Source organism: Rattus norvegicus, chromosome 15, assembly GCF_036323735.1.
Source record: "Rattus norvegicus strain BN/NHsdMcwi chromosome 15, GRCr8, whole genome shotgun sequence".
NCBI classification, from domain to species: domain Eukaryota; kingdom Metazoa; phylum Chordata; class Mammalia; order Rodentia; family Muridae; genus Rattus; species Rattus norvegicus.
This window is the reverse complement of record NC_086033.1, coordinates 19,588,923-19,616,425: the sequence shown is the minus strand read 5'-3', so window position 1 is coordinate 19,616,425 and position 27,503 is coordinate 19,588,923. Positions and strand designations below refer to the sequence as shown.

At 41.4% G+C, this 27,503-nt stretch overlaps 1 protein-coding gene across 21 annotated transcripts in view; it reads right to left on the bottom strand.

Annotated features, from left to right (window-relative positions):
• The window catches only part of Poteh (POTE ankyrin domain family member H), a 94,896-nt gene that overhangs the window by 37,920 nt on the left and 29,473 nt on the right, over positions 1-27,503 (bottom strand). For 13 of the 21 annotated variants that reach the window (XR_010058107.1, XR_010058106.1, XR_010058108.1 and 10 more), the window contains 7 exons: positions 25,610-25,643; positions 24,268-24,340; positions 20,948-21,164; positions 14,239-14,455; positions 11,694-11,773; positions 11,309-11,402; positions 2,968-3,080 (listed from right to left, as the gene is read on the bottom strand). Coding sequence is in view for 7 of the 21 variants with exons in the window: in XM_008770604.4 (XP_008768826.1) it covers positions 2,968-3,080; positions 11,309-11,402; positions 11,694-11,773; positions 14,239-14,455; positions 20,948-21,164; positions 24,268-24,340; positions 25,610-25,643 (828 nt within the window). In the remaining 14 variants the exon portion in view is untranslated. Of the gene's footprint in view, positions 1-2,967; positions 3,081-11,308; positions 11,403-11,693; positions 11,774-14,238; positions 14,456-20,947; positions 21,165-24,267; positions 24,341-25,609; positions 25,644-27,503 lie in introns of those variants that run through there. The other 8 variants (XR_005493880.2, XR_005493879.2, XR_005493881.2 and 5 more) reach the window with 7 other exon arrangements.

The following is a 27,503-nucleotide window of genomic DNA, read 5'->3' as shown; positions in this document are numbered from 1 at the left end:
AAAATATACAAAGAACTCAAGAAGTTAGACCGCAGGGAAACAAATAACCCTATTAAAAAAATGGGGTTCAGAGCTAAACAAAGAATTCACAGCTGAGGAATGCCGAATGGCTGAGAAACACCTAAAGAAATGTTCAACATCTTTAGTCATAAGGGAAATGCAAATCAAAACAACCCTGAGATTTCACCTCACACCAGTGAGAATGGCTAAGATCAAAGACTCAGGTGACAGCAGATGCTGGCGAGGATGTGGAGAAAGAGGAACACTCCTCCATTGTTGGTGGGATTGCAGATTGGTAAAACCATTCTGGAAATCAGTCTGGAGGTTCCTCAGAAAATTGGACATTGAACTGCCTGAGGATCCAGCTATACCTCTCTTGGGCATATACCCAAAAGATGCCTCAACATATAAAAGAGACACGTGCTCCACTATGTTCATCGCAGCCTTATTTATAATAGCCAGAAGCTGGAAAGAACCCAGATGCCCTTCAACAGAGGAATGGATACAGAAAATGTGGTACATCTACACAATGGAATATTACTCAGCTATCAAAAACAACGAGTTTATGAAATTCGTAGGCAAATGGTTGGAACTGGAAAATATCATCCTGAGTGAGCTAACCCAATCACAGAAAGACATACATGGTATGCACTCATTGATAAGTGGCTTTTAGCCCAAATGCTTGAATTACCCTAGATCCCTAGAACAAACGAAACTCAAGACGGATGATCAAAATGTGAATGCTTCACTCCTTCTTTAAATGAGGAAAAAGAATACCCTTGGCAGGGAAGAGAGAGGCAAAGATTAAAACAGAGACTGAAGGAACACCCATTCAGAGCCTGCCCCACATGTGGCCCATACATATACAGCCACCCAATTAGACAAGATGGATGAAGCAAAGAAGTGCAGACCGACAGGAGCCGGATGTAGATCGCTCCTGAGAGACACAGCCAGAATACAGCAAATACAGAGGCGAATGCCAGCAGCAAACCACTGAACTGAGAATTGGTCCCCCGTTGAAGGAATCAGAGAAAGAACTGGAAGAGCTTGAAGGGGCTCGAGACCCCAAAAGTACAACAATGTCAAGCAACCAGAGCTTCCAGGGACTAAGCCACTACCTAAATACTATACATGGACTGACCCTGGACTCTGACCCCATAGGTAGCAATGAATATCCTAGTAAGAGCACCAGTGGAAGGGGAAGCCCTGGGTCCTGCTAAGACTGAACCCCCAGTGAACTAGACTATGGGGGGAGGGCGGCAATGGGGGGAGGGTTGGGAGGGGAACACCCATAAGGAAGGGGAGGGGGGAGGGGGGTGTTTGCCCGGAAACCGGGAAAGGGAATAACACTTGAAATGTATATAAGAAATACTCAAGTTAATAAAAAAAAAATAAATAAATAAATAAATATATAAATAAATAAATAAATAAAAGCACGAATTTTGCAAAAAAAAAAAAAAAAAGACTATGCATGGAGGGATCGATGGCTCCAGCTGTATATGTAGCAGAGGATTGCCTTGTCAGGCATCAGTGGGAGGAGAGCCCCTTGGTCCTGTGAAGGCTCAATGCTCCCAGTTTAGGGGAATTCTATGGTGGGGAAGAGGGTGAGAGTGGATAGGTGTGTGAGGTAGCACCCTCATAGAAGCAGGGGGAGGGGACATCAGATAGGGCAATGCTGGAGAAAAGGGATAACATTTGAAATGTAAATAAAGAAAATATCTAATAAAAGCAAAACAAAAAAAAAAGGAAAGAAAAAAAAGAAATACCCATTCCCATTATTCTTAACATACAGGCAGAGGTCATCACTGAGCTCAAAGTTCGCCAATTGCTAGAAGATCTCAACAGTGTCCAGTGGGCTCATAAACATGTTTGGCCTAAACTTCATGCTCTCTATAAAACAGGTCCACTCCCATATCCCTAAAGGTCATAGGTTTGCAGCATGAAACCACAGACTCATTTGCAGTTGAAAACAACCTTGACCAACAGGAGGAAAATTTAGCCTCAGGACTCCCTCCTGTCTCCCACTGTTGGGGACCCAACCCAAGCCCCAGGAATACCACAGGACTGAGTAATAACAACCCTAACCCCCTCTAAAATACAATAATAACTTCAGGAAGCCCATGATTGGTCCTTCTATTCACCAGAGAAAGAGGAGAATGAGATACCAAATCTTTCGGGTTCAGACTCCATCTCAAGAAAATCTGACCTAAGGTTGAACTCAAGTAAACTAACAGGCCTGTACTTAGCACCAGTTTCCAGATTATCTCCCAAGACCTGCATCTAGCATCAGTTTCCAGGTTATTCCCCAACAAATATGCACCCCCATGTTACAAACCCGCCCCTGACACTTCACTGACTAACGAACACCAATCAGGAGGAAAACAAAGTTAAGTTTATGCTTTGGCTCCCAGCACCAGCCAATTATTTTTAAGGCCATAATGGCCTCCCAATCAGATGTGTACCAGGCAAGATACCCCCTTCTTGCCTTTATAAATACTTGCCTGAAACTAGACTCAGGGATCCACCTTCCTGCTATATCAGGGTTGGCAGAGAGCCTAAGCTCGAGCTTGAATACAGAGACCCTAATGTGAGTGCATCAGAATCAGTTCCTTGGTGGTCTTTGGGGTTTTCATGAATGTTTCCCAAAATGCACACACACACACACACACATGTACACATACTGCATGCACACACAATGTTTCAGAAATACAAATGCAAGGTAGAAGACAAAGGGTACAATGACAGTTCTGCCAAAGGCATTGCTATTGCTGCTGACAAAGCCATTAAAGAGTGATTTTTGGTACTCAAAAAATGTTCCACATTGTCCTGGGTTTCTGCAGTACATTTAAAACATAATAACTTTTGGTTATAAAGTGGCAGACACACGATTTTTATTCAGGTATTCATTAAGTTAAAGTTAAATCGATAGCTGCATAGCTGGAAAGATCTAAAATATTAAAGTCTTACCCATGTAGTGTCTTTTCTAATTCTTCAATTTTCTCCACCTCGTGTTCCAAAGCACATGCCAGAGACTGTGTTGACCTGGTCACTTCATCTCGTTCTTTCTTTCTGTCTCCAGTCTTTGACAAAATATTTATAAGTAGATTTTTTTAAATACCCAGAGACTTATCCTTATTTCTTAAATAACATTTCTCATGAGTTTATGACCAAAATGCATTAGAAACAGTTTATAAAATGCCAACTAGGAAAATTCAAATAGTGACTTCTGTTAAAACACAATACATTGAGTTATATTTCTGTCATAGAAGTTAAACTACTAGATATATTTGCTAAAACAGAAGTTTTGACTCCTTGGAAGCTGACAGGGGAACAAGCTAGAGAAAGCAGAATTACTCACTCATAAATGCCAGAAATCTCATTGAGTATCATTTACAGATACTTGACCTGACAGTCATAAACTCCTCTGCTAGGCCTGAGTGTTCCCTTACTGTCCACACACAGACATTAGATGAGGTAATAAACAATGCAAACCCGCAGGTTACAAAAGAAACTACATGTTGTCCAGTTTGGGGTTTGGTTTTAGGCAGACTGTCAGCCCAAGCTGGCTTAGAATAAGTGTACAGTACAGCTAAGGGTGACCTATCTCTACCTTTCGGGAGCTGAGATTACAGGTGTGCCACTTGGGGGTTTGATGAGATTGTAGTCATGCTTAGTCCCCAGCATACACTGTTGGAAGGATTAGGAGATGTGGCCTTGTTGGAAGTGTGTCACCAAAGGTGGACTTTGAAATGTCAAAAGCTCGCACCAGGCCAGGTGTCTCTCTCTGCCTGCTGCCTGCAGATCAGAATGTAACTGTCAGTTACTTCTCCAGTCCTGTGCCTACCTGTGTGCTGCCATGCTCCCTGGTAGAAAAATAAATAAATGCCAGTAAAATCTGAGAAGAATTATACACGGTTTAGTGATTAAGATATTGTACCAGGCAGCAGAGATGGACTGGAGGGTAGGAGCACTACCAGATCTACCAGAAGGCCCAGTTCAATTCCCAGCATCCATATGGCAACTCACAAACTTCTGTTAAATATGCATGTGGTGCACTGACATAGATGTAGGCTAGACACACATACACATAAAATAAATAAAAATTTAAAAGATGCTACAGAACTTTCATTAATAGTTTTAGATATACTAAGGTGCTTAAAATAATACCTTATTAAGATAACTTTAGAATATTCCTATTTGGTTCTTATTACATTTTTCATTATCATACCGCTCTACTCACTGATAACTTGCTCAAGGAAGAAATAAAGAAAGAAATTAAAGACCTTTTAGAATTTAATGAAAATGAAGGCACAACATGCACAAACTTATGAGACACAATGAAAGCAGTGCTAAGAGGAAAACTCACAGCTCTGAGTGCCTCCAAAAAACTGGAGAGAACATACATTAGAAGCTTGACAGCACACCTAAAAGCTCTAGAACAAAAAGAAGCAAATACACCCAAGAGGAGTAGACAGCAGGAAATAATCAAACTCAAAGCTGAAATCAACCAAGTAGAAACAAAAAGAACTATACAAAGAATCAACAAAACCAGGAGCTGGTTCTTTGAAAGAATCAACAAGATAGATAAACCCTTAGCCTGACTAACCAGAGGGCACAGAGAGTATGTCCAAATTAACGAAATCAGAAATGAAAAGGGAGACATAACAACAAAATCTGAGGAAATTCAAAAAACCATCAGGTCCTATTACAAAACCTTATATTGAACAAAACTGGAAAATCTGGATGAATGGACATTTTCTAGACAGATACCAGGTACCAAAAGTAAAATCAGGATCAGATAAACCATATAAATAGTCCCATAACTCCTAAAGAGATAGAAACAGTTATTAAAAGTCTCCCAACCAAAAAAAGTCCAGGACCAGATGGGTTTAGTGCAGAATTCTATCAGACCTTCATAGAAGACCTCATACCAATACTGTCCAAACTAATCCACAAAATTGAAACAGATGGAGCGAATTCCTTCTATGAAGCCACAGTTACACTTATACCTAAACCACATAAAGACCCAACAAAGAAAGAGAACTTTGGACCAATTTCCCTTATGAATATTGACACAAAAATACTCAATAAAATTTCCAGAAACTGAATCCAAGAACACATTAAAACGATCATCCATCATGATCAAGTAGGCTTCATCCCAAGGATGCAGGGTTGGTTCAACATAGGGAAATCCATCAATATAATCCACTATATGAACAAACTCAAGGAAAAAAACATATGATCATTTCATTAGATGCTGAGAAAGCATTTGACAAAATTCAACACCCCTTCATGTTAAAAGTCTTGGAAAGATCAGGAATACAAAGCCATACCTAAACATAGTAAAAGCAATATACAGCAAGCCAGTAACCAATATCAAAGTAAATGGAGAGAAACTTGAAACAATCCCACTAAAATCAGGACTAGACAAGGCTGCCCACTTTCTCCCTACCTATTCAATATAGTACTTGAAGTCCTACCCAGAGTAATTAGACAACAAAAGGAGGTCAAGGGGATAAAAATTGGAAAGGAAGAAGTCAAAATATCACTATTTACAGATGATATGATAGCATACATAAGTGACACAAAAGTTCCAAGAGAGAACTACTAAAGCTGATAAACAACTTGATAAGCAAAGTGGCTGGGGATAAAATTAACTCAAACAAATCAGTAGCCTTCCTCTACTCAAAGGATAAACAGGTTGAGAAAGAAATTAGGGAAATGACACCCTTCACAATACTCACAAATAACATAAAATACCTCGGTGTGACTATAGCCAAGCAAATGAAAGATCTGCATGACAAGAACTTCAAGTCTCTGAAGGAAGAAATTGAAGATCTCAGAAGATGGAAGGATCTCCCATGCTCATGGATTGGCAGGATTAATATAGTAAAAATGGGCATTTTACCAAAAGCAATCTACAGATTCAATGCAATCCCTATCAAAATTCCCACTCAATTCTTCATAGAGTTAGAGCAATTTGCAATTAATTTGGAATAACAAAAAACCATGATAGTGAAAATTATCCTCAACAATAAAAGAACTTCTAGGGGAATCACTATCCCTGACTTCAAGCAGTAGTACAGAGCAATAGTGATAAACACTATATATTATTGGTACACAGACAGGCAGGTAGATCAATGGGATAGAACTGAAGACACAGAAATGAACCCACACACCTATGGTCACTTGACCTTTCACAAAGGAGCTAAAACCATCCAGTGGGGAAAAGATAGCATTTTCAACAAATGGTGCTGGTTCAACTGGAGGTCAGCATGTGGAAGAATGCAAATCAAACCATTCTTATTACCCTGTACAAAGCTTTAAGGCCAAGTGGATCAAGGACCTCCACATAAAAGCAGATACATTGAACTAATAGATGAAGAAGTGGGAAAGAGCCTCGCACACATGGGCACTGGGGAAATTTTCCTGAACGAAACACCAATGGCTTATGCTCTAAGATCAAGAATCGACAAATGGGTCCTCATAAAATAGCAAAGTTTCTGTAAGGCAAAGGACACTGTCATTAGGACAAAATGGCAACCAACAGATTGGGAAAGGATCTTTACCAATCCTACATCTGATAGAGGGCTTATATCCAATATATACAAAGAACTCAAGAAACTAGACTCCAGAGAACCAAATCACCCTATTAAAAATTGGGGTACAGTTTCTGATCCTCCATGTTCCACAGACAGTCACATCTTCTCGTGCCGTGCCAGCCTTGTCCCATAGACATGATGGTGAAGGTCAGTGTGAATGGATCTGGCCGTATTGGGCACTGGATTACCAGGGCTGCCTTCTCCTCTGCGTTTGGCAAAGTGGACATTGTTGCCATCAAAGACCCCTTCATTGACTTCAACTACATGGTCTACGTGTTCCAGTATGACTCTACCCATGGTAAATTCAACGGCACAGTCAAGGCTGAGGATGGGAAGCTTGTCATCAATGGGAAGCCCATCGCCATCTTCCAGGAGCAAGATCCCACTAACATCAAATGGGGTGACGCTGGTGCTGAGTGTGTCGTGGAGTCTACTGGTGTCTTCACCACCATGGAGAAGGCTGGAGCTCACTTGAAGGGTGGGGACAAAAGGTCCATGATCTCCGCCCCTTCGGCCGATGCCCCCATGTTTGTGATGGGTGTGAACCACACGTAATAAGACAACTCGCTCAAGATTGTCAGCCATGCATCCTGCACCACCAACTGCTTAGCCCCCTGGCCAAGGTCATCCATGACAACTTTGGCATCATGGAAGGGTTCATGACCACAGTCCATGCCATCACTGCCACTCAGAAGACTGTGGATGGCCCCTCTGGAAAGCTGTGTCGTGATGGCCATGGGGCAGCCCTGCATCCACTTGTGCTGCCAAGGCTGTAGGCAAGGTCATCCCAGAGCTGAATGGGAAGCTCACTGGCATGGCCTTCCATGTTCCTACCCCCAATGTATCCATTGTGGATCTGACATGCCACCTGGAGAAACTGCCAAGTATGATGACATCAAGAAGGTGGTGAAGCAGGCGTCCAAGGGCCCACTAAAGGGCATCCTGGGCTACACTAAGGACCAGGTTGTCTCCTGCTACTTCAACAGCAACTCCACTCTTCCACCTTTGATGCTGAGGCTGGCATTGCTCTCAATGACAACTTTGTAAAGCTCATTTCCTGGTATGACAATGAATACGGCTACAGCAACAGGGTAGTGGACCTCATGGCCTACATGGCCTCCAAGGAATAAGAATCCCTGGACCACCCATGACAGCCCAGCAAGGATACTGAGAGCAAGAGAGAAGCACTCAGTTGCTGAGGAGTCCCCATCCCAACTCAGCCCTCAACACTGAGCATCTCCCTCACAATTCCATCCCAGAGGGTTGGGGATTTAGCTCAGTGGTAGAGTGCTTGCCTAGCAAGCACAAGGCACTGGGTTGGGTCCCCAGCTCTGGAAAAAAAAAAACAATTCCATCCCAGACCCCCATAATAACAGGAGGGGGCTAGGAAGCCCTCCTTTCTCTCTTGAATACTGTCAATAAAGTTCACTGCACCCACAAAAAATGGGGTGCAGAGCTAAACAAAGAATTCTCAACTGAGGAATATCGAATGGCTGAGAAGCACCTAAAGAAATGTTCAACATCCTTAGTCATCAGGGAAATGCACATCAAAATAACTCGGAGATTCCACCTCACACCAGTCATAATGGCTAAGTTCAAAAACTCAGGTGACGACAGATGCTGGTGAGGATGTAGAGAAAGAGGAACACTCCTCCATTGTTGGTGGGATGGTAAACTGGTACAACCACTCTGGAAATCAGTCTGGAGGTTCCTCAGAAAAGTGGACATTGCACTCCTGAGGACCCAGCTATACCTCTCCTGGGCATATACCCAAATGATATTCCAACATATAACAAAGACACGTGCTCCACTATGTTCATAGCAGCCTTATTTATAATAGCCAGAAGCTGGAAAGAACCCAGATGCCCTTCAACAGAGGAATGGATACAGAAAATGTGGTACATCTACACAATGGCGTACTACTCAGCTATCAAAAACAATGACTTTGTGAAATTCATAGACAAATGGATGGAACTAGAAAATGTCATCCTGAGTGAGGTAACCTAATCACAGAAAAACACAAATGGTATGCACTCACTGATAAGTGGGTATTAGTCCAAAAGCTTGAATTACCCAAGATACAGTCCACAGACCACATGAAACTCAAGAAAAACAATGACAAAAGTGCAGATGCTTCAATCCTTCTTAAAAGGGGGAACAACAATATTGATAGGAGGTGATATGAAGACAAAGTTTGGAGCAGAGACTGAAGGAATGGCCATCCAGAGTCTGGCACACCTAGTTATCCAGCCCATATACATACAGCCACCAAACCCAGACAATATTGCTGATGCCAAGAACTGCATGCTGACAGGAACCTGATATAGCTGTCTCCTGAGAGGCTCTGCCAGAGCATGACAAATGCAGAGGCGAATGCTAATAGCCAACCATTACACTGATAATGGTGTCCCCATTGGAGGAGTTAGAGAAAGGATTGAAGGAGCTGAAGTGGTTTGCCACTCCATAAGAACAACAATGCCAACCAACCAGAGCTCCGAGGGACTAAACAGCTACCCAAAGAGTACACATGGACAGACCCAGAGGATGGCCGTGTTGGGCACCAATGGGAGAAGAAACCCTTGGTCCTGCCAAGGCTGGACCCCCCAGTATAGGGAAATGTCAGGGCAGGTAGGCAGGAAGGGGTGGTTGGGGAGGAGAACACCTTCATAGAAGAAGGGGGAGGGGAATTGGATAGTGGGTTTGTGGATGGGAAACTGGGAAAGGGGATAACATTTGAAATGTAAATATAACAATATCCAATAAAAAATAAAATAACATAAAATCTTTATCATGGGCCTGAACAAATGGCTCAGTAAAAGCTGATGCTCTTGCAGAAGACCTGGGTTGAGTTCCCAAGCAACTACATCATGTGGATCACCACCTCCTGAAACTTGTATCCATGCTATCTTCTGACCTTTGCTGGGAAAGCACACATGTGGTACATACACAAACAAGCACACACATGCACGCACACACACTTGCACTCACACATGTGAGTATACACATACACGTACATGAAATAAATGTAAAAAGGTATCTGCAAGGAAAAAATTAGTATTACACGTTCAATAATTCCAGGATACTCTCAGGAGGCCAAAGCTATGACAGACAGAAGACCAATCTAAGACAAACACAGAGAAAGCATAAGGGATCTATTCAGTGAAATTATGGAAGAAATTCCCCAAATGTAGGGATATGGTTATTAATATAGCAACACAAGAAATTTCTTACAGTGTATTTTAGTCAAGATACAAAAAATGCAAGTGAAGAAACAATAGTCAATAGTTTCAATTAAGTTAATAATTATTAAATGTAAAAGAAATGTTACCTTCCCTAGAAAGGCATAAATTTCAGCATAACACTGGACCTTGCACGGGGGACCATCAAGCCAAGGAAAGTGTGGCATGATTACTTCAAGCCCAAAAGTTATCTTTATATATATATTTTAAATACAGCCTAGTCTTTTTTTTAAGACTTATTTATTTATTATATATAAGTACCCTGTAGCTGTCTTCAGACACACAAGAAGAGGACATCAGTTCTCATTAGAGAGGGCTGTAAGCCACCATGTGGTTGCTGGGATTTGAACTCAGGACCTCTGGAAGAGCAGTCAGTGCTCTTAACCACCGAGCCATCTCTCCAGCCCCAAAAGCTATCTTTTTCAATTAATGGGAAGATAAGGACATTTCCAAGAGCAGCACAAGCTAAAGCAATTCATGATGACCAAGCTAGCACTTCAGAAGTTCCCTATAGGAATACCATAGAGAGAAGAAAGAAAGATTGTCTGAATCATGAGAACACAGGAAAGACAAGTTCCAAGAGAGGGTTGTCAGATCAGTAGGAAGAAATCTGTCCCTATGCCAACTGTACGCAAGGCTTAGTAGTTCTCTGGTGGAACTTTTGGGGTCACTTAAGTATACTAACATATCATCTGCAAATAGTGATATTTTGGCTTCTTACTTTTCAATTTGTAATCCTTTGACCTCTTTTTGTTGTTTAATTGCTCTGGTTAGGACTTCCAGTACTATATTAAATAAGTAAGGAGAGAGTGAACAGCCTTGTCTAGTCCCTGATTTTAGTGGGACTGCTTCAAGTTTCTCTTCATTTAGTTTGATGTTTTCTCTATGACACTTATATAAAGAATGTCTATTAGAACTCTTATTGACAGAATACTCCTTATTGATATATTGTCATATTATAGATGCAGGAAAAGTATAGTAATGAGTGGACTGATTGAGTTATTAGTTTTTTAGAATAGTAAAAACCTTTTTCAGTGCCTCTTCAGTTATGGGAAGATCAGTCACACAGAGACAAGTCAGTAGAAACAAATACATCAGTGTACCAACTTAGTACTCACAATACAATCTTATGATCCCAATTTCTTTGTTTAAAATATTTTTAATTATGTGTTTACAAGTGTCCGTGTTTGGTAATGTGTTCATGTAAAGGTCTTGCTAGAGATGATTTTGACAGTTGAACCCCAACATTTCAAAATATTAACCTTACTGCACAAATTATTAATTTTATGAATTCGAATTCCTCTGTTATGTCAGGAGGACTTGCACTCTTACACGTATTATCACTATAAACCCAGAAATTTTTGTCAATTAACTCTTTTCTGTTTCCTATCATTTTGCCCTAAAGCAGCAGTGAGGACAGGAGGCTGTCTCTTTGTGGTGGCAGAAATGAAGAGGAGACTAACTTACCAATTCTACCGTCAACAGCTGAGTCTCAAGCTCTTCAATTTCTTCTGCTTGGTTCTTCACTGAGTCTTCTAACTTGAGACAGTCAACTTCCAGCCTAAAAGGTATTTCACAGAATAACTAATTATTCTCAATTCTTAATGATTTGATTCTTAAGAAACTGAAAAGAAGAAAGATGGTGGAATCCAGGGTCTTGCCCGTGGAAATTACATAGCATAGCACTGACTTAAACCTCAGCCCGAAATTAGGCAGTGCTAATTAGACATAACCAAGTGTCTACGGCTTAACAGGGGTGTGTTTATTGCCACGACCACCACAATCTGCACACTACATTGCTGACCAGATTTATAAATACTTAAGGTGTTTTGCGCTCAGTTTTAAGTCATACTTCCATAGCAGATGTGCCATTCTTGCAGAGCTCAAGACACCTTCTCTCTGTGGATCGTCCTGCAACTGCGCTTCCTGCAACTAAAACAGAGAGGAAAACAACGAAGCTTATGGTAGTCACCTAGAACATATCTGCCCATCACCCATTTTCATGCTAAAATTCTACCCAAAACCGCTGCATCCATGCACCATTTCGCTGTTGTTTGTGGGAGCTTCTGTGCTGTGCAGACTGAGAACAGAGTAGATAGAACAAGAACCTTATCCCCGTGAAGCCAGCCATATGGTCCACTTTCCTGCAGAAAAGTTATTGACCTCCGCCCTAGGATGGAAGCCCAGAATTCCTGTTTTCAAACTTTATTTATCAGATACTCAAGTGGAGAAAACTGATAAAATGGGGGGAAAGCCAAAAATTCCATGTGTGAAGAATTTGCTTATATTTCAATACTACCTCCAAAAATGATTGAAAATATCATGCCAATGAGTGGTCAAAGGATAACAATAATAATAAAAACAAAGATGATACTCTGGGTGACAAGTGGGTGTTTCACGAAATCGAGTGGCAATGTCAATACAGATTTGACTGTATCCCGGCTCCACTGAACTGGAATGAACTAGCTTTCTCTACCTCAGCGACTCTGACTCTAAAATGAAGAGATTCGTTTATCTGCAACAGCGGCCTCTCAGAATAAGAGTAACTGATAAGAAGCTGTGTATAGTATTGGCTTTCAGCACTAGTACTTTGTGATTTAAGCTACGGTAAAAGCTGGTACCACAGGTACTTGGCAATGCTAGCAGAGGCCTTCTATGCACGGGACACCGTATCAACCTTGCACTGCTGACAGCAGCAGCCAGTGAAGAAGCCAAAGCCCATAATTTGTCCCCAATAATTCATAAAACTCGAACTACACAACAACCAGTCAGTCTTCTTTTTCTAGGATACTGGATCACACCGTGAACCCCAAGATCGTGTGAGTTATTGGGAACAACCTGAGTTTTGAGTTACGGTGTGGGTCAGCCTTACCACACACCTGTAATCCAAGAGCTTTCTGCTTGAATATCATAAACAGGATTAAATGAAGTCAACCGTAGGTCCAGAGGTGGGTCCAACAAGCAACCAGTTGGCAGGAAGTGAATATAAGATTATTAAGGAAAGCAGAGTAAGAGGGAGTCAGGAGGACAGATAGAGAGAAGCACAGGAAATAAAAGGGAGAGACGCTCGTTTTGAAGGAGGTACTTTGAGATGGTGTGAGGAAGAGGACGGCTTCTGGAACAGTGGCTGAGGAGGAAGATCTTCCTCTGATCTTTCAGAGGATGCTTTCTCTGAGCCTCTAAGCTAGCAGGCTTGTACCCCAGCATCCGGTTCCCAAGTCCTCATCAAACAATTGGGATTTTTTTTTCTTTTTTTTCCAGAGCTGGGGACCGAACCCAGGGCCTTGCGCTCGCTAGGCAAGCGCTCTACCGCTGAGCTAAATCCCCAACCCCTTTATTTTTTTAATAAAGCAACTTCTTCCACTCACAATAATTCATAAGTAACCTTTTCTCTGTACTCAACTTTCAGTACAATGGTCGTGTAGTAAAATGCAAACATGGCCTTCTACACTAAGCAGCCTGTAACTGATGGCATGCCTGATAAAGGCCGGCATACTGTTGGACTCTAGTTTGAGATCAAGCATTCCTACTGAGTATTCATGCTGAGCTGCCTCATTCAGAGCTCTGAAGAGTAGATAAGGGTATGTGAACTACACATCAGGAAAGCAGTAGCCAGAGTAAAATGCTACAAATCTTTCTTCTCGCTTGGCTATACAACAGGAACCCAAATCTCATTTGTCTCCATAGTTAGGACAACATTTTGTCTTTGACGAAGTAATTATCTATTAGAATAAGTTCTTCCAATTTGCATACTTAATTGCTTACCCACATTTAGTGAAGGACCTGATTTTATCCTAACAGTTTGTCAAGCAAAAATGTGTTCCGTTTAAGAAAAAGTTACATGTTTATCAAATATCATTTCTCCTTCAGTAAATCACTTAAACAAGATTATTTCTTAAACAGATAAACAACAATGAAAAAGCTGAAAGAGCAATGGGAAATTACAGGCTAATTGTTACAAACAATGACTGACAATAGTAAAATCAATAATTCTAGCTGTGTTATAATTTCATCATAGGATGAGTATTTATTTAACACCTAATAATACAACAGTACACTGGTCATACAACAACATCATGGTTAGCATACATATGGTGTCCCACTCATGATACTGCCCTGTGTTGCAACAGATGTGCTACAGCTGTGTACGTAGAACCTTTGGTGTTTACAAATGATGAAATTGTCAGCAAACATGTTTCTTAAATAGTGTCCCTTTAGTGACACACAAATACATAGATAGACAGATAGATAGATAGATAGATAGATAGACAGACAGACAGACAGATAGATGATAGATAAGACAGATAAGACAAATATAAATAGCTATTATATATATACAATACACAAATTGATATAAATAATGTTAATCAGATATGAAATTTGCAGTAATAATTTACCTGTGTCACACTGTCGTGTAAAGCCTTTAAGTTCATATTTAGATTCCCTAGGGACATTTCATGTTGACCAACTTCAAATTCTTCATTACATTGATGGTATAGAGGTGACCTTCCAAATTCTTCATGATACTGCCTTTCTCTACCTCTTAATTCAGTTTTCATTTTTCCATCAAAACAACCATCATTTATTATGTTCTCGTTTTGTTTTAAGGAAGACCTGCCATTAAATATGCTAATATTAATATTCATTGTGGTGTTTGGATGAAAATGTCCCCCATAGGCTCAGATATTTGAATGCTTGGTCCCCAGTTAGCAGAACTGTCTGGGAAGGACTGGGAAGCGTGGCCTTGTTGGAGGAAGTGTGTCCCTGGGCACGGGATTTGAAGTTGAAGAATCCCACACTGCTCCCAGCTAGTTCCCTCTCTGTCTCTGCCTCATGCTGCAGTGCAAGATGTAAGCTCTCAGCTACGCTCTAGCACCATGTCTGACTCCCTGATGCCAGGGCCCCTCTCCAAAACAGACTCTAGCCTTCTGGAACCAAAAGCCCCAAAACTTAACACCTTCTGTACGTTGCCTTGGTCATGGTATTTTGCCAATAGTAACTAAGTCATTCACTCATTAGAAAGAAAATGTTAATATTTGTAACTGAGATTTTGATCACACTAATAAATCAATACCTTATTGACTTAATCAAATTGCTACATTCCCATTTAGTTCATGTCTTTATTTTGCATTTCAGTCACTTCGAAAGATCATGTATACTCGAAAGATAATAGTGAAAACTTTTTTTTCTTGGCTTGGTAGGTTTGCTTAAAATTAACTCTTAAAGAATATAAAAAAGTCATTTTGAAATTATTCAGCTATGGTGCAAATTAAAAGTCATCTTTTCTATATTAACAGTTACTTCTCAACTAAAATAATTTGAATTTAATCATTTTTAAAATTACTGCTCATGAACAAATTTCTAAAATAACTAGAAATTAAATTTTATCTTTCTAAACTATGCCAGTAGCTGGGCATGGTGATGAATGTGTTTAAACCTAGAACTTAGGAGATGGGTGGACCTCTGAGTTCCAGGACAGCCAGGGCTGCACACGGAAACTCTACCTCAAAAAAATAAAATGCTACAACTAACCCCAAAATGATTTTACAGCGTTGATAGCACCTTGAAATGCTGTCTGCACACTGCCATAATCTGACTAGAACAAGGAGTCTAAAACGTGTTATCCCATTTTTTTAGTACTATATCCTATCTTGTTGAGTATTATATATTATATCAGCAATTTCAAAAGCCAAATTTGAACAGTATAGGATGTGATTAATCCAATAATAAAAAGTAATATATACTTGCACCATAGAAATGTGAATCTTTCGTGTTTGAGAGAAACATGTTTAATAAGTTAATTACTAATTTATTTTTATTTCCTTTTAATATTGAGTATGTGCATGATATGTGCATATGTTCCTGTATATGTGCACATGTACGTGTATCTACATATGACATAGCCAGAAGCTAATGTCAGATATCTTTTGCAATCATCCTTCATATTATCTTTTTGAGTTAGACTCTCTCTGGACCTAAAGCTCACTTATCTGCCTAGACTGACTGGCCAGAGATCTCCATTTTTCTCCCTCCTTACCCTCCCTTTTACTGGTACTGCAGAGGTTCAACAGGACACCAAAACTTTTCCGAAATATCAAATCGAGCCCTCTGTTCGCATGGCAAGCACTTTTCCCAGTCTTCCAGGATTTCTGTGTTTTGTTTTGTTTTTAATTTTATGTATGCCAAAAACCAAAGTATTGATAAATCTGGGCCGTCTAGCCTATGTATGAGACTCTAGCGGATCACAAGTAGTGAAAATTAACTAAAACTACAATGTTTACATTCTAGGGAAAAAAACCCTGGGTTCAGGAAAATGATCACTTTATATTCTTGTGGTATGTGATTAAACTAATATAAACTAGCCTGAGTACAATTTAATTAATCCTTTCTTTAAAGTTCCTATGGCTCTGAGCAGACCTGGGGCGCTCACTGGCTCTGCACCCATTCCCACAGCACCCAGAGGAAGCTCAACTGTCAGGTGCTCTGAAACACCCAGGATCACAGGAAAGACCATGACATCTGCCCCAATACTCAGAGTAACTGGGTCCCCCAGGATCCAGGGACGCAGGAACCCCACCCCCGACCCTACCCAGCCAGGGGCACCTGTCCCTTCCTGTCTGAACCAGTGCCCTGAGCAGACCTTGGTCGCTGGCTCTGCACACAGTCCCACAACACCCAGAGGAAACTTGACTCCCAGGTGCTCTAACACGCCCAGAATCACAGTTTGAACCTGCACCCAGAGCAGACCTGGGGCACTGGCTCTGCACCCACGCCTACAACACCCAGGGGGAGCCCGAGTCCCAGGTGCTCTGAAACGCCCAGGATCACAGAAGAGGTCAACAACATCTACCCCAACACCCAGAGCAACTGGGTCCCCCAGGATCCAGGGACGCAGGAACCCCAGCTCAGACAGTGGCATGGGTTCCTTCCTGGACCCAGAGTAGACCCGGGGTGCTGACTCAGCATCCACTCTTACAAAACCCAGAGGGAGCCCAACTCCCAGGTGCTCTGAAATGCCCAGGATCACCGCATCACAGAGGAGACTCCCAGGAGATAGAAGACAACCAGAAGCTTCAGAGCTCTGATACATTCAAAATAACAGTTGAGACCACAGCATCTTTCCCAATACTCAGCCTAACTAGGACCCCCACAGGAACCAGGGAAACACAAACCCTGCACAGTCAGAGGCACAGGTTTCTTTCAGCTTGCACCACTACCTAGAGCAAACCCAGGGCTCTGCCTCCCCACTCACTCCTGCAACACCCTGAGAAAGCTTGACTCCCAGGAGCTCTGACACAACAGGATCTCAGGAGCTTGGTAACTCCAGGACTTCAGAATCCCAGAGGGAGTTTGACTCCCAGGAGCTCTGATACCTCCAGGATCTCAGGATCACAGGATCACAGGATCACAGAGGCAACTTTGAGGAGTTGTGACACAACCAGGATCACAGGGGTGAAAGGATCCAGTCAGAGACAGCAAGGGCAGATAGCAGTAGAAATTGACAGATGGTGAGAGGCAGGAACAAGAATCTAAGCAACGGCTACTTGGCATCATCAGAACCCAGTTCTCCCACTACAGCAAGTCCTGGATATCCCATCACAATGGAAAAGCAAGATTCAGATTTAAAATCACATCTCATGTTGATGATAGAGAACGTTAGGAAGAACATAAATAACTCCCTAAAAGAAACACAGGAGAACACAGGTAAACAAGTAGAACCCCTTAAAGAGGAAACACAAAAATCCCTTAAAGAATTACAGAAAAACACAACCAAACAGGTGAAGAAATTGATCAAAACCATCCAGGAAAAGCTGCAAGGGAAAAGGGACAAGTAACATACAAAGGCAGATCTATCAGAATTACACCAGACTTCTCAACAGAGACTATGGAAGTCAAAAGAACCTAGTCAAATGTCATGCAGATTCTAAAAGAACACAAGTTCCAGCCCAGCAAAACTCTCAGTCAACATAGATGGAGAAACCAAAATATTCCTGGACGAAACCAAATTCAAGCAGTATCTATCAATCCAGCCCTACAGAGGATCCTAGAGGGAAAACTCCAATACAAGGAAGATACCTATACCAAAGAAAGACAAGATGTTAAGCATCTCATAACAAAGCCAAAAGGAGAAAATCATAAGCACATAAAGCCACCTACAAAAACAAATATAACAGGAACCAACAGTCATCTGTCTTTAATATCTCTCAATATTAATGGACTCAACTCACCTATAAAAAGACACAAGCTACCAGACTGGATACTCAAACAAGATCCAGCATTTTGCCACATACAAGAAACACACCTCATTAACAAAGACAGACACTATCTCAGAGTAAAAGGATGGAAAAAAAAAAAAGGATGGAAAAAATTTTTCCAAGCAAATGGTCCCAAGAAACAAGCTGGAGTTGTCATCCTAATATCCAATAAAATAGACTTAAACCAAAAGTTATCAAGCATGATGAGGAAGGACATTTCATATTCATCAAAAAGAAAATCCATCAAGAGAAAATATCAATTCTGAATATCTATGCCCCAAATGTAAGGGCACCCACATTCATAAAATAAACTTTACTAAAGCTCAAAACACACATTGAACCCCACACAATAATGGAAGACTAAAAAAAGAGAGAGAGAATAGGGGTTGGGGATTTAACTCAGTGGTAGAGCGCTTGCCTAGCAAGTGCAAGGCCCTGGGTTCGGTCCTCAGCTCCAAAAAAAAAAAAAAGGAAGACTTCAACACCCCACTCTCACCAATGGACAGATCATGGAAAAAGAAACTAACAGAAGTTATGAACCAAATGGATTTAACAGATATCTATAGAATATTTCATCCTAAAACAAAAGAAATTACCTTCTTCTCAGCACATCATGGTACCTTCTCCAAAATTGACCATATAATTGTCAAAAAAAAAAACAGGCCTCAACAGATACAAGAAGATTGAAATAATCCCATGCATCCTATCAGATCACCATGGACTAAGACTGGTCTTCAATAACAGGCAAAAGCGAAACATAAAGCCCACATACACACGGAAGTTGAACAATGGTTTACTCAATGATAACATATCATACCCAAAGTTATGGGACACATGAAAGCACTACTAAAAGAAAACTTCATAGCACTAAGTGCACTGGTAAAGAAACTGGAGAGATCTTACTCTAGCAGCTTGACAGCACACCTGAAAGCTCTAGAACAAAAAGAAGCCAACACACCCAAGAGGAGTAGATGGCAGAAAATAGTCAAACTCTGGGTTGAAATCAACCAAATAGAAACAAACAGAACAATACAAAGAAACAGCAAAACCAAAAGCTTTGAGAGAATCAACAAGCTAGATAAACCCTTAGCCAAACTAACTAAAGGGCCCAGAGGCATTATCCAAATTAACACAATCAGAAATGAAAGGGAGACATAGCAACAGAAAGAGAAGAAATTTAAAAAAATCATCAGACCCTACTACAAAAGCCTATACTCAATAAAACTGGAAATTTTAGATGAAATGGATAGTTTTCTAGGCAGATACCACATACCAAAGTTAAATCAAGAGCAGGTAAACTTTCTAAACAGGCCCATATCCCATAAGGAAATAGAAGAAGTCATTAAAAAACCTCCCAACTGAAAAGATCTTTACCAATCCTACAACTGATAGAGGGCTTATATCCAAAATATACAAAGAACTCAAGAAGTTAGACCGCAGGGAGACAAATAACCCTATTAAAAATGGGGTTCAGAGCTAAACAAAGAATTCATAGCTGAGGAATGCCGAATGGCTGAGAAACACCTAAAGAAATGTTCAACATCTTTAGTCATAAGTGAAATGCAAATCAAAGCAACCCTGAGATTCCAGTCACAATGGCTAAGGTCAAAAACTCAGGCAACAGCGGATGCTAGCAAGGATGTGGAGAAAGAGGAACACTCCTCCATTGTTGGTGGGATTGCAGACTGGTACAACCATTCTGGAAATCAGTCTGGAGGTTCCTCAGAAAACTGGACATTGCACTACCTGAGCTATACCTCTCTTGGGCATATACCCAAAAGATGCCCCAACAAATAACAAAGACACTTGTTCCACTATGTTCATAGCAGCCTTATTTATAATAGCCAGAAGCTGGAAAGAACCCAGATACCCTTCAACAGAGGAATGGATACAGAAAATGTGGTACATCTACACAATGGAATATTACTCAGCTATCAAAAACAATGACTTTATGAAATTCGTAGGCAAATGGTTGGAACTGGAAAATATCATCCTGAGTGAGGTAACCCAATCACAGAAAAACTCGCATGGTATGCACTCATTGATAAGTGGCTATTAGCCCAAGTGCTCAAATTACCCTAGATGCACAGAACACATGAAACTCTCAAGAAGGATGACAAAAATGCAAATGCTTCACTCCTTCTTTAAAAGGGGAACAAGAATACCCTTAGGAGGGGATAGGGAGGCAAAGTTTAGAACATAGGCAGAAGGAACAACCATTCAGAGCCTGCCCCACATGTGGCCCATACATATACAGCCACCAAACTAGATAAGATGGATGAAGCAAAGAAGTGCAGGCTGACAGGAACTGGATGTAGATCGCTCCTGAGAGACACAGCCAGAATACAGCAAATACAGAGGCGAATGCCAGCAGCAAATCACTGAACTGAGAACGGGACCCCCGTTGAAGGAATCAGAGAAAGGACTGGAAGAGCTTGAAGGGGCTCGAGACCCCATAAGAACAACAATGCCAACCAACCAGAGCTTCCAGGGACTAAGCCGCCACCCAAAGACTATACATGGACTGACCCTGGGCTGCAACCTCATAGGTAGCAATGAATAGCCTAGTAAGGGCACTAGTGGAAGGGGAAGCCCTTGCTCCTGCCAAGGCTGGACCCCCAGTGTCCGGGATTGTTGGGGAGAGGGAGGTAATGGGGGGAAGATGGGGAGGGGAACACCCATAAAGAAGGAGAGGGGGAGGGCTTAGGGGGATGATGGCCTGGAAACTGGAAAAGGAAATAACATTTAAAATGTAAATAAGAAATACCCAATTTAATAAAAATGGAAGAAAAAAATCCCTTACAGTTCTATAGTATCACGTCAAAGTTTATTTTCAACTTATCTGCTGTACCTCAGATTGCAGAGCTCTCCCCATTCTGTCTCCTGTCGCTCTGGCTGCGATAACACTTCTGTAATTTTGGAGAGTTCTTTGCGCACTCCACCATGCTTCGTCTCCATTTTTTTAATTTCTCTTCTAAGTACATCACCATAACTATTTTTAATTTCCAGCAGTCTTTTACATAAATATAATTCATCCCAGAGTCCCAATAGGCAACCAGAATCTCTATCTAGGTGAAAACAATACAGAGGCAAAATATCTGAGCATTTTTTTTCTTTTTTTTTTGTGAGCATTTTTTAATGCGTGATGAACTATATACATTTTGACATTCTCTCGTTCACTGAGCTAACAGCTCCTTGCGTGTGGACAATGTAAAACGCGTTTGTCTGACTTTTGAGATACAACTGACAAGATCTTTCTCATGTTCGGCTTCATGACCCTTATAAAACCACATGAATGTTGTAAGAAAAGAGGGGACTGCCTTCATTGGGCCCAAGGAAGAGATTACTACACTAAGAGATCAATGACGAACAGGATTCAGGCAGAAGGTAAAAATCATCTAGCCCATCTGCAGCATTTCCTGAGACTCCAGTGCAGTCTGCTGTTATACAGGATGGAGTGGGAGGGATAGACTTATAACTTTACCTGAGACCACTGAGGTCAAATAGATGAGCTTATTTTGTCAACAGTATTTAAGATAAGATATCATCAGCAATGAAAGATCGTGAACCCAAACCTTACAAAGGGAAGGGACTGAACGGGAACCAGAAAGACCGCCTTGTTCCTCTGTAGAGAGGTTCTTACTAGACCCTAAACCATGGGGTTATACCTCAGTACCTGATTTGCGTTTATAAGGTCTAAGGTTTAATCCCTGGAACTGAATGAAACAGAAAGTATCTTCCAGATAGTGACAAAAGTGACAAACATCTAACTCGCCTCTGTGAAAATTCCCACTTCACAGATACAGAGTAGGTAAAAAGGCTTATGAGATCTCAGGGAAAATGAAAAGGAATATCTGGAAAGAGTCCAGTTGGATAGAAGAAATCACTCCTGATACTCCACAGCACACAGGACAATAAAATAACTGAGTGACAACTGCCTGATGATGTCAGAACAGTGGCGATCACTGGTGATGCTAGGCCAACAAGCACACACAGCTATGAGGTGACAGAGGTGACGACCACTCTCATAGATCATACTATCATAACCATCCATATTGTATATATGCATGGTAATGTCGGTCACGTGTACACACGACCACATATCATTTAAACATAAAAATATATAGGCAGAACTTAAAACCATACTTTATCAGAATATCATCATTTCAGAAAAACATGAAAGCAGATAAAGATCTATACACTAAAAACTGCGAACATTGCTGAGAAATCTAAATGAGTCATATATGCAATCATATACTTTGCTAGAGTCAAATTATTATTATTTAAATGTTAATTCGGGGTTGGGGATTTAGCTCAGTGGTAGAGCGCTTGCCTAGGAAGCGCAAGGCCCTGGGTTCGGTCCCCAGCTCCGAAAAAAAAAGAACAAAAAAAAATTTAAATGTTAATTCTTCTCATTCTAATTCCCTGGAAGCCACAGGCTTTTGTTTACATTTATTCCTATAATGTGTATGTATACATATGTCCAGGGGCGTATGTGTCATAGAGCATGTGGGAACGTCAGAGAACAAATTGTGGAAACTGGCTCTCTCCTTCCACCTCTGAATTTAGGGATCAGACTCAGGACATCTTCAGGTTTAGTATAGATGCCTTTACCTGAGGTCTTAGTTTCCTTTCTATTGCTGTAAAGAGACACAAGACAAAGGCAACTTATAAAAGAAACATTTAATCTAGGGCTCTTGGTTCCATAGCCATCATGATGGTGAGCGTGTACGTTTGCAGTAAGTGAAAGGTTACAGTTTGGTTCACAAGCCGGAAGCAGCGAGAACTCACTGAAACTGACATGGGATTTAGAAACTCAAAGCCCACTCCCAAAGACACACCTTGTACAAAAAGGCCAGCCCTCCTAACCCTTCTCAACAGTTGCACCAACTAGGGACCAAGCACTGAGCTGTGTGAGACCATGGGGGCCATTCTCACCCAAACCACAATGCCTGCAAAGCCAAAGACACCGGACTGTTCTTAATAGAAAATATGTTTATAAAATTCCTATGCAGGGAGGTCTGGGAATACGGTTTAGTGGGAGAGCAGTTACCAAACATGCACAAAGCCTGTATTAAACCCTCACTGCACATGTGCAACAGCCAAAATGGTCTCCAGACTCGAGCAGAAATAGGGGAGTGAGGATTGTTTCACCCACTACAGAGCTATGGAAGTCGAAAGCGCGACGCCAGTGAGTTTTGTCATAAAGGGGGACTACAGTTTAAAAGACAGAGTAGACCGACACAAAACAGGCAGCTTCTTTTTGATAAAAACAACGTGTAAGTGCAATAGGTTGCAGCATCTTACTCACAGACAGGAAAACATCCAAAGGAAACCAATGACTTCCCGTGAGTGCTATATGCTAATAAGAAGCATACGTGGGGAGATAAGGTGTGGGTGAATGGGAGAGCAGCAGTGCTGTCAAGTGTGCAGGACACCGCAGGGTGGACCCCCACCACCAAGTGCTACCAAGTGTGTAGGACGCCCTAGGATAGACCACCACCAGCTAGAAACGATCAGATTCAACCCTGAAACAAGGAGAAAGTCACTGCAAACACACACACACACACACACACACACACACACACACACACACACACGATAAGGAATGTACCCTGAATATACACTGAATTTTTGAAAAACAACTTAATTTCTTTAAAGGTGAAAGGCTTTGTAAAGGCTAAAGAAAATCGCTAGCGGAAGACTGGACTGTATGAAGGACGTGACAGAATGGTTATATCCGGTTGTGTTGTGTTCTGTTTGGATTGAGGCAGAGTCTCTATGTAGCTGTGAGTTTTTAAAACACTTACTACTTGCAGAGATGGTCCCAAGGAGGTAGGGATAGCAGGGAACAGCTCTACCATTACTGTGGTATTCCAGGCTGAGACCATGGTCAGCCTGACCTAATCGTGGTGAAGGGACAGGAGTGTAAACAGTCTGAGGAAAGTGCCACAGGGGTGACCACAGTGACACTCTACTTTAATACCAAGTGCATGTAGCATGAGCACAAAGTGTAACGCCTCACTGTTCTGTGTGACAGCGCCCTCAGTCTGTACCTGCTAATACAAGCCACACACAAACACCTCATATTTACACGCCGACATCACCCTTCCTTCCAGCCTGCGTGTTTAGCCTCAGAGCATGTGCGTCACTAGGGATGCAGCAACTCACAGTCATCTGAGGCCGCTTCACATGGCAGAGTCCCGTCCTCCAGGCCTTCCCCAAAATTTTTTAGCTTCTTGACCTGTAAAATAAACACCACAAGCAGTCCTCAAAATGTTTATACCATATATGGCGTGTGAATGCGATATTATTTTATCTTAAAATATATTGGGCTGGAGAGGTAGCTCAGTAGTTAAGAGCACTGGCTGTTCTTGCAGAGGGCCCAGGATTGGATTTCATGCACCCGCAAGCTAGTTCACAGCCGTCCATCACTCCAGTGCCAGGGCACCAGACGTCCTCTTCAGATTTCCGCAGGACCCAGCATGCATGTGGTATATGTACATACATCAGACAAAACTCACACATAAAATAAAATTTTAAAAAAGTATGTGTGTGTGTGTGTGTGTGTGTGTGTGTGTGTGTGTGTGTGTGTGTACAAAAGTACAGGTACTTCTGAAAAAATGGAATTTTGTCAGAAGGTGCCTTTTGGATAATTGCTGTCCTATAATTTCTTTTTCAAAAAAAATGTCTTTATATTACAGAAAATTCTTTTTTTCTCTTGACATTTAATCATGTATTTTAACATATTTTTATAACAAATTACACTATCTTCTCAATGTTTTTCTTGTTTGAGACAGGGTCTCTCCATGTAGGAACCCAAACAAGGTAGGTAGGAGCCTGTAGATAGGAGCTGAGGTAAAGGCCATGGAACAGTGCTTCTGCCTGGCTTGGAAGGCTCTCTATGGCTTTCTCAACCTGCTTTCTGATAGGACCCAGAACCGCAGCCCCTACAGGCATTTTCTCAATTGAGTTTCCCATCTCTCAAATGGCTCTCGCTGTGTGTGGGTGATAGGAAAGAAGCCAGCACAAGAGTTACTGTGTGTCATTGTCTTGAATTAAAACAGCTCTCACACCCCCTTTCCCTCAGACAACATCAAGCTCCATGGTTTCTCCATCTCCTGAAGGCAAAGCAAACCTGGTTCCTCTTATCAGCAGCCTGGCATTCTAGTGTGCCATCACGGGTGCCATTCCTCTTGCGGAAACCTTATCATTTCCTTATACTGAAGCATCTGAGTGCAAAACTCCCTGCTATGACCTTCCCATCTTGCTGGCAAGCAGTAGCTTCTGCGATCATCCAGGCCTCCATCCCTCCAGGATATAGTGCCACATAGTGCAGGCCTAGGGTGAGCAGCACTGAGCCCGTGGGGTGTTACAAGGTCAAGTTTCTACACCACTGCTCAGGCCTAAAGAGGGGCAGATGGGAGACTCAGCAGCTCCCCCGTGTGGTCACACAGCGGCTCAGGGCTCTCTGTGGCTCTCAGGGCTTTCATGACTCCTTTATGGTAGGTACCTCGTGCTTTTCTTTAGATGTGTTCTTTGCATACCTTAAAAAGTAAAGAAACACAAAATTATTTCAGGTGACTAGGAAATATTTTGAATGCAAATTATATTTTCCTTACATATAACAATCTGAAGTTATAATTTACTCTGTTCATAACTGTTATACGATATTTAAGATACAACTATTTCTACAAAAGGACTTGAAAATAAACTTAAGGAACAAATTATTAGTAGTATCATGACCAACAGTTAACTTTAGTCAAACGTTCTGATTGCCAAAGAAAAAGGAAAACACATTACTTTTATTATTTGATAGAAAGAAATATACCGATACTTTTTTGCTTTGTCATTTAAAACTATAATCAGGCCTTGGCATACTGATACATGTCTCTAGTCCAAACAATTGGGAGGCAGAAAAAGGCAGATCTCTGTGAGTTTGAGGCTAGCCTGGTCTATGTAGTGAGTTCTGGGCCAGACAAAGCTACAAGTAAGCCTGTCTCAAAACAAACAAACAAACAAACAAACAAACAGAAGGAGCTAGAAAGATAGTTGAGAAGTTAAGAACATTTGTTGCTCTTGCAAAGGACCTGAGTTTGATTTCAAGTACCTACATGGTGACTCACAGCCACTGTAACCCTAAGTCCAGAGGCTGTGATACCCTCTTCCAACCGCCAGTCAACAAGCACAGATGTAGTGCACATACATACATACATACATACATACATACATACATACATACATACAGGCAGGCAGGCAGGCAGGCAGAACATGAATAAAAGGCATAAACTCAATTTTAATTTTTTTAAATAAATGATAAACACATGCCATCAAACTTTCATGAGTACTAAAACCCATTTAGAAAATACTGTTTAAGCCTTTAGGAAGCCCTTTTTAAAAACAACACTAGGAGCTAGCTTTCTCTCGAACTTATATGCAACTCCTAGAAGAAGAGAAAGAGGAGGATGAAGAGGAGGAAGAGGAGGATGAAGAGGAGGGAGAGGAGGATGTGCACCTCATCTGTGCTTGTTGACTGGCAGTTGGAAGAGGGTATCACAGCCTCTGGACTTAGGGTTACAGTGGCTGTGAGTCACCATGTAGGTACTTGTATATGGGCTGGATCCCCAGGTAGAGCAGGCTGTATGTAGCCATTCTTTCAGTCTCTACTCCAAACTTTGTCTCCATATCTCCTCCTATGAATATTTTTGTTCCTCCTTCTAAGTAGGTCTGAAGCATTCACACTTTGGATCCTTCTACTTCAGCTTCATGTGGTCTGTGGATTGGTTCTTGGGTAATTCAACCTTTTGGGCTAATATCTACTTATTCGTCAGTGCATACCATGTGTGGTTTCTTTTGTGATTGGGTTACCTCACTCAGGATGATATTTTCTAGATCCATTCACTTGCCTATGAATTTAATCAAGTCATTGTTTTTAATACCAGACTAGTACTCCACTGTGTAGATGTACCACATTTTCTGAATCCATTCCTCTGTTGAAAGGCATCTGGGTTCTTTCCAGCTTCTGGTTATTATAAATAAGGCTGCTATGAACATAGTGGAGCATGTGTCTCTGTTATATGTTGGAGAATCTTTTGGGTATATGCCCAGGAGAGGTATTGTTGGGTCCTCAGGTAGTTCAATGTCCAATTTTCTGAGGAACCTCCAGACTGATTTCCAGAGTGATTGAACCAGCTTGCAATCACACCAACAATGGAGGAGTGTTCCTCTTTCTCCACATCCTCACCAGCATCTGCTGTCACCTGAGTTTGTTATCTTAGCCATTCTCACTGGTGTGAGGTGGAATCTCAGGGTTATTCTGATGTGCATTTCCCTGATGACTAAGGATGTTTATTTCTTCCCATACTCCTCAGCCATTCGGTATTCCTCAGCTGAGAATGTTCTGTTTA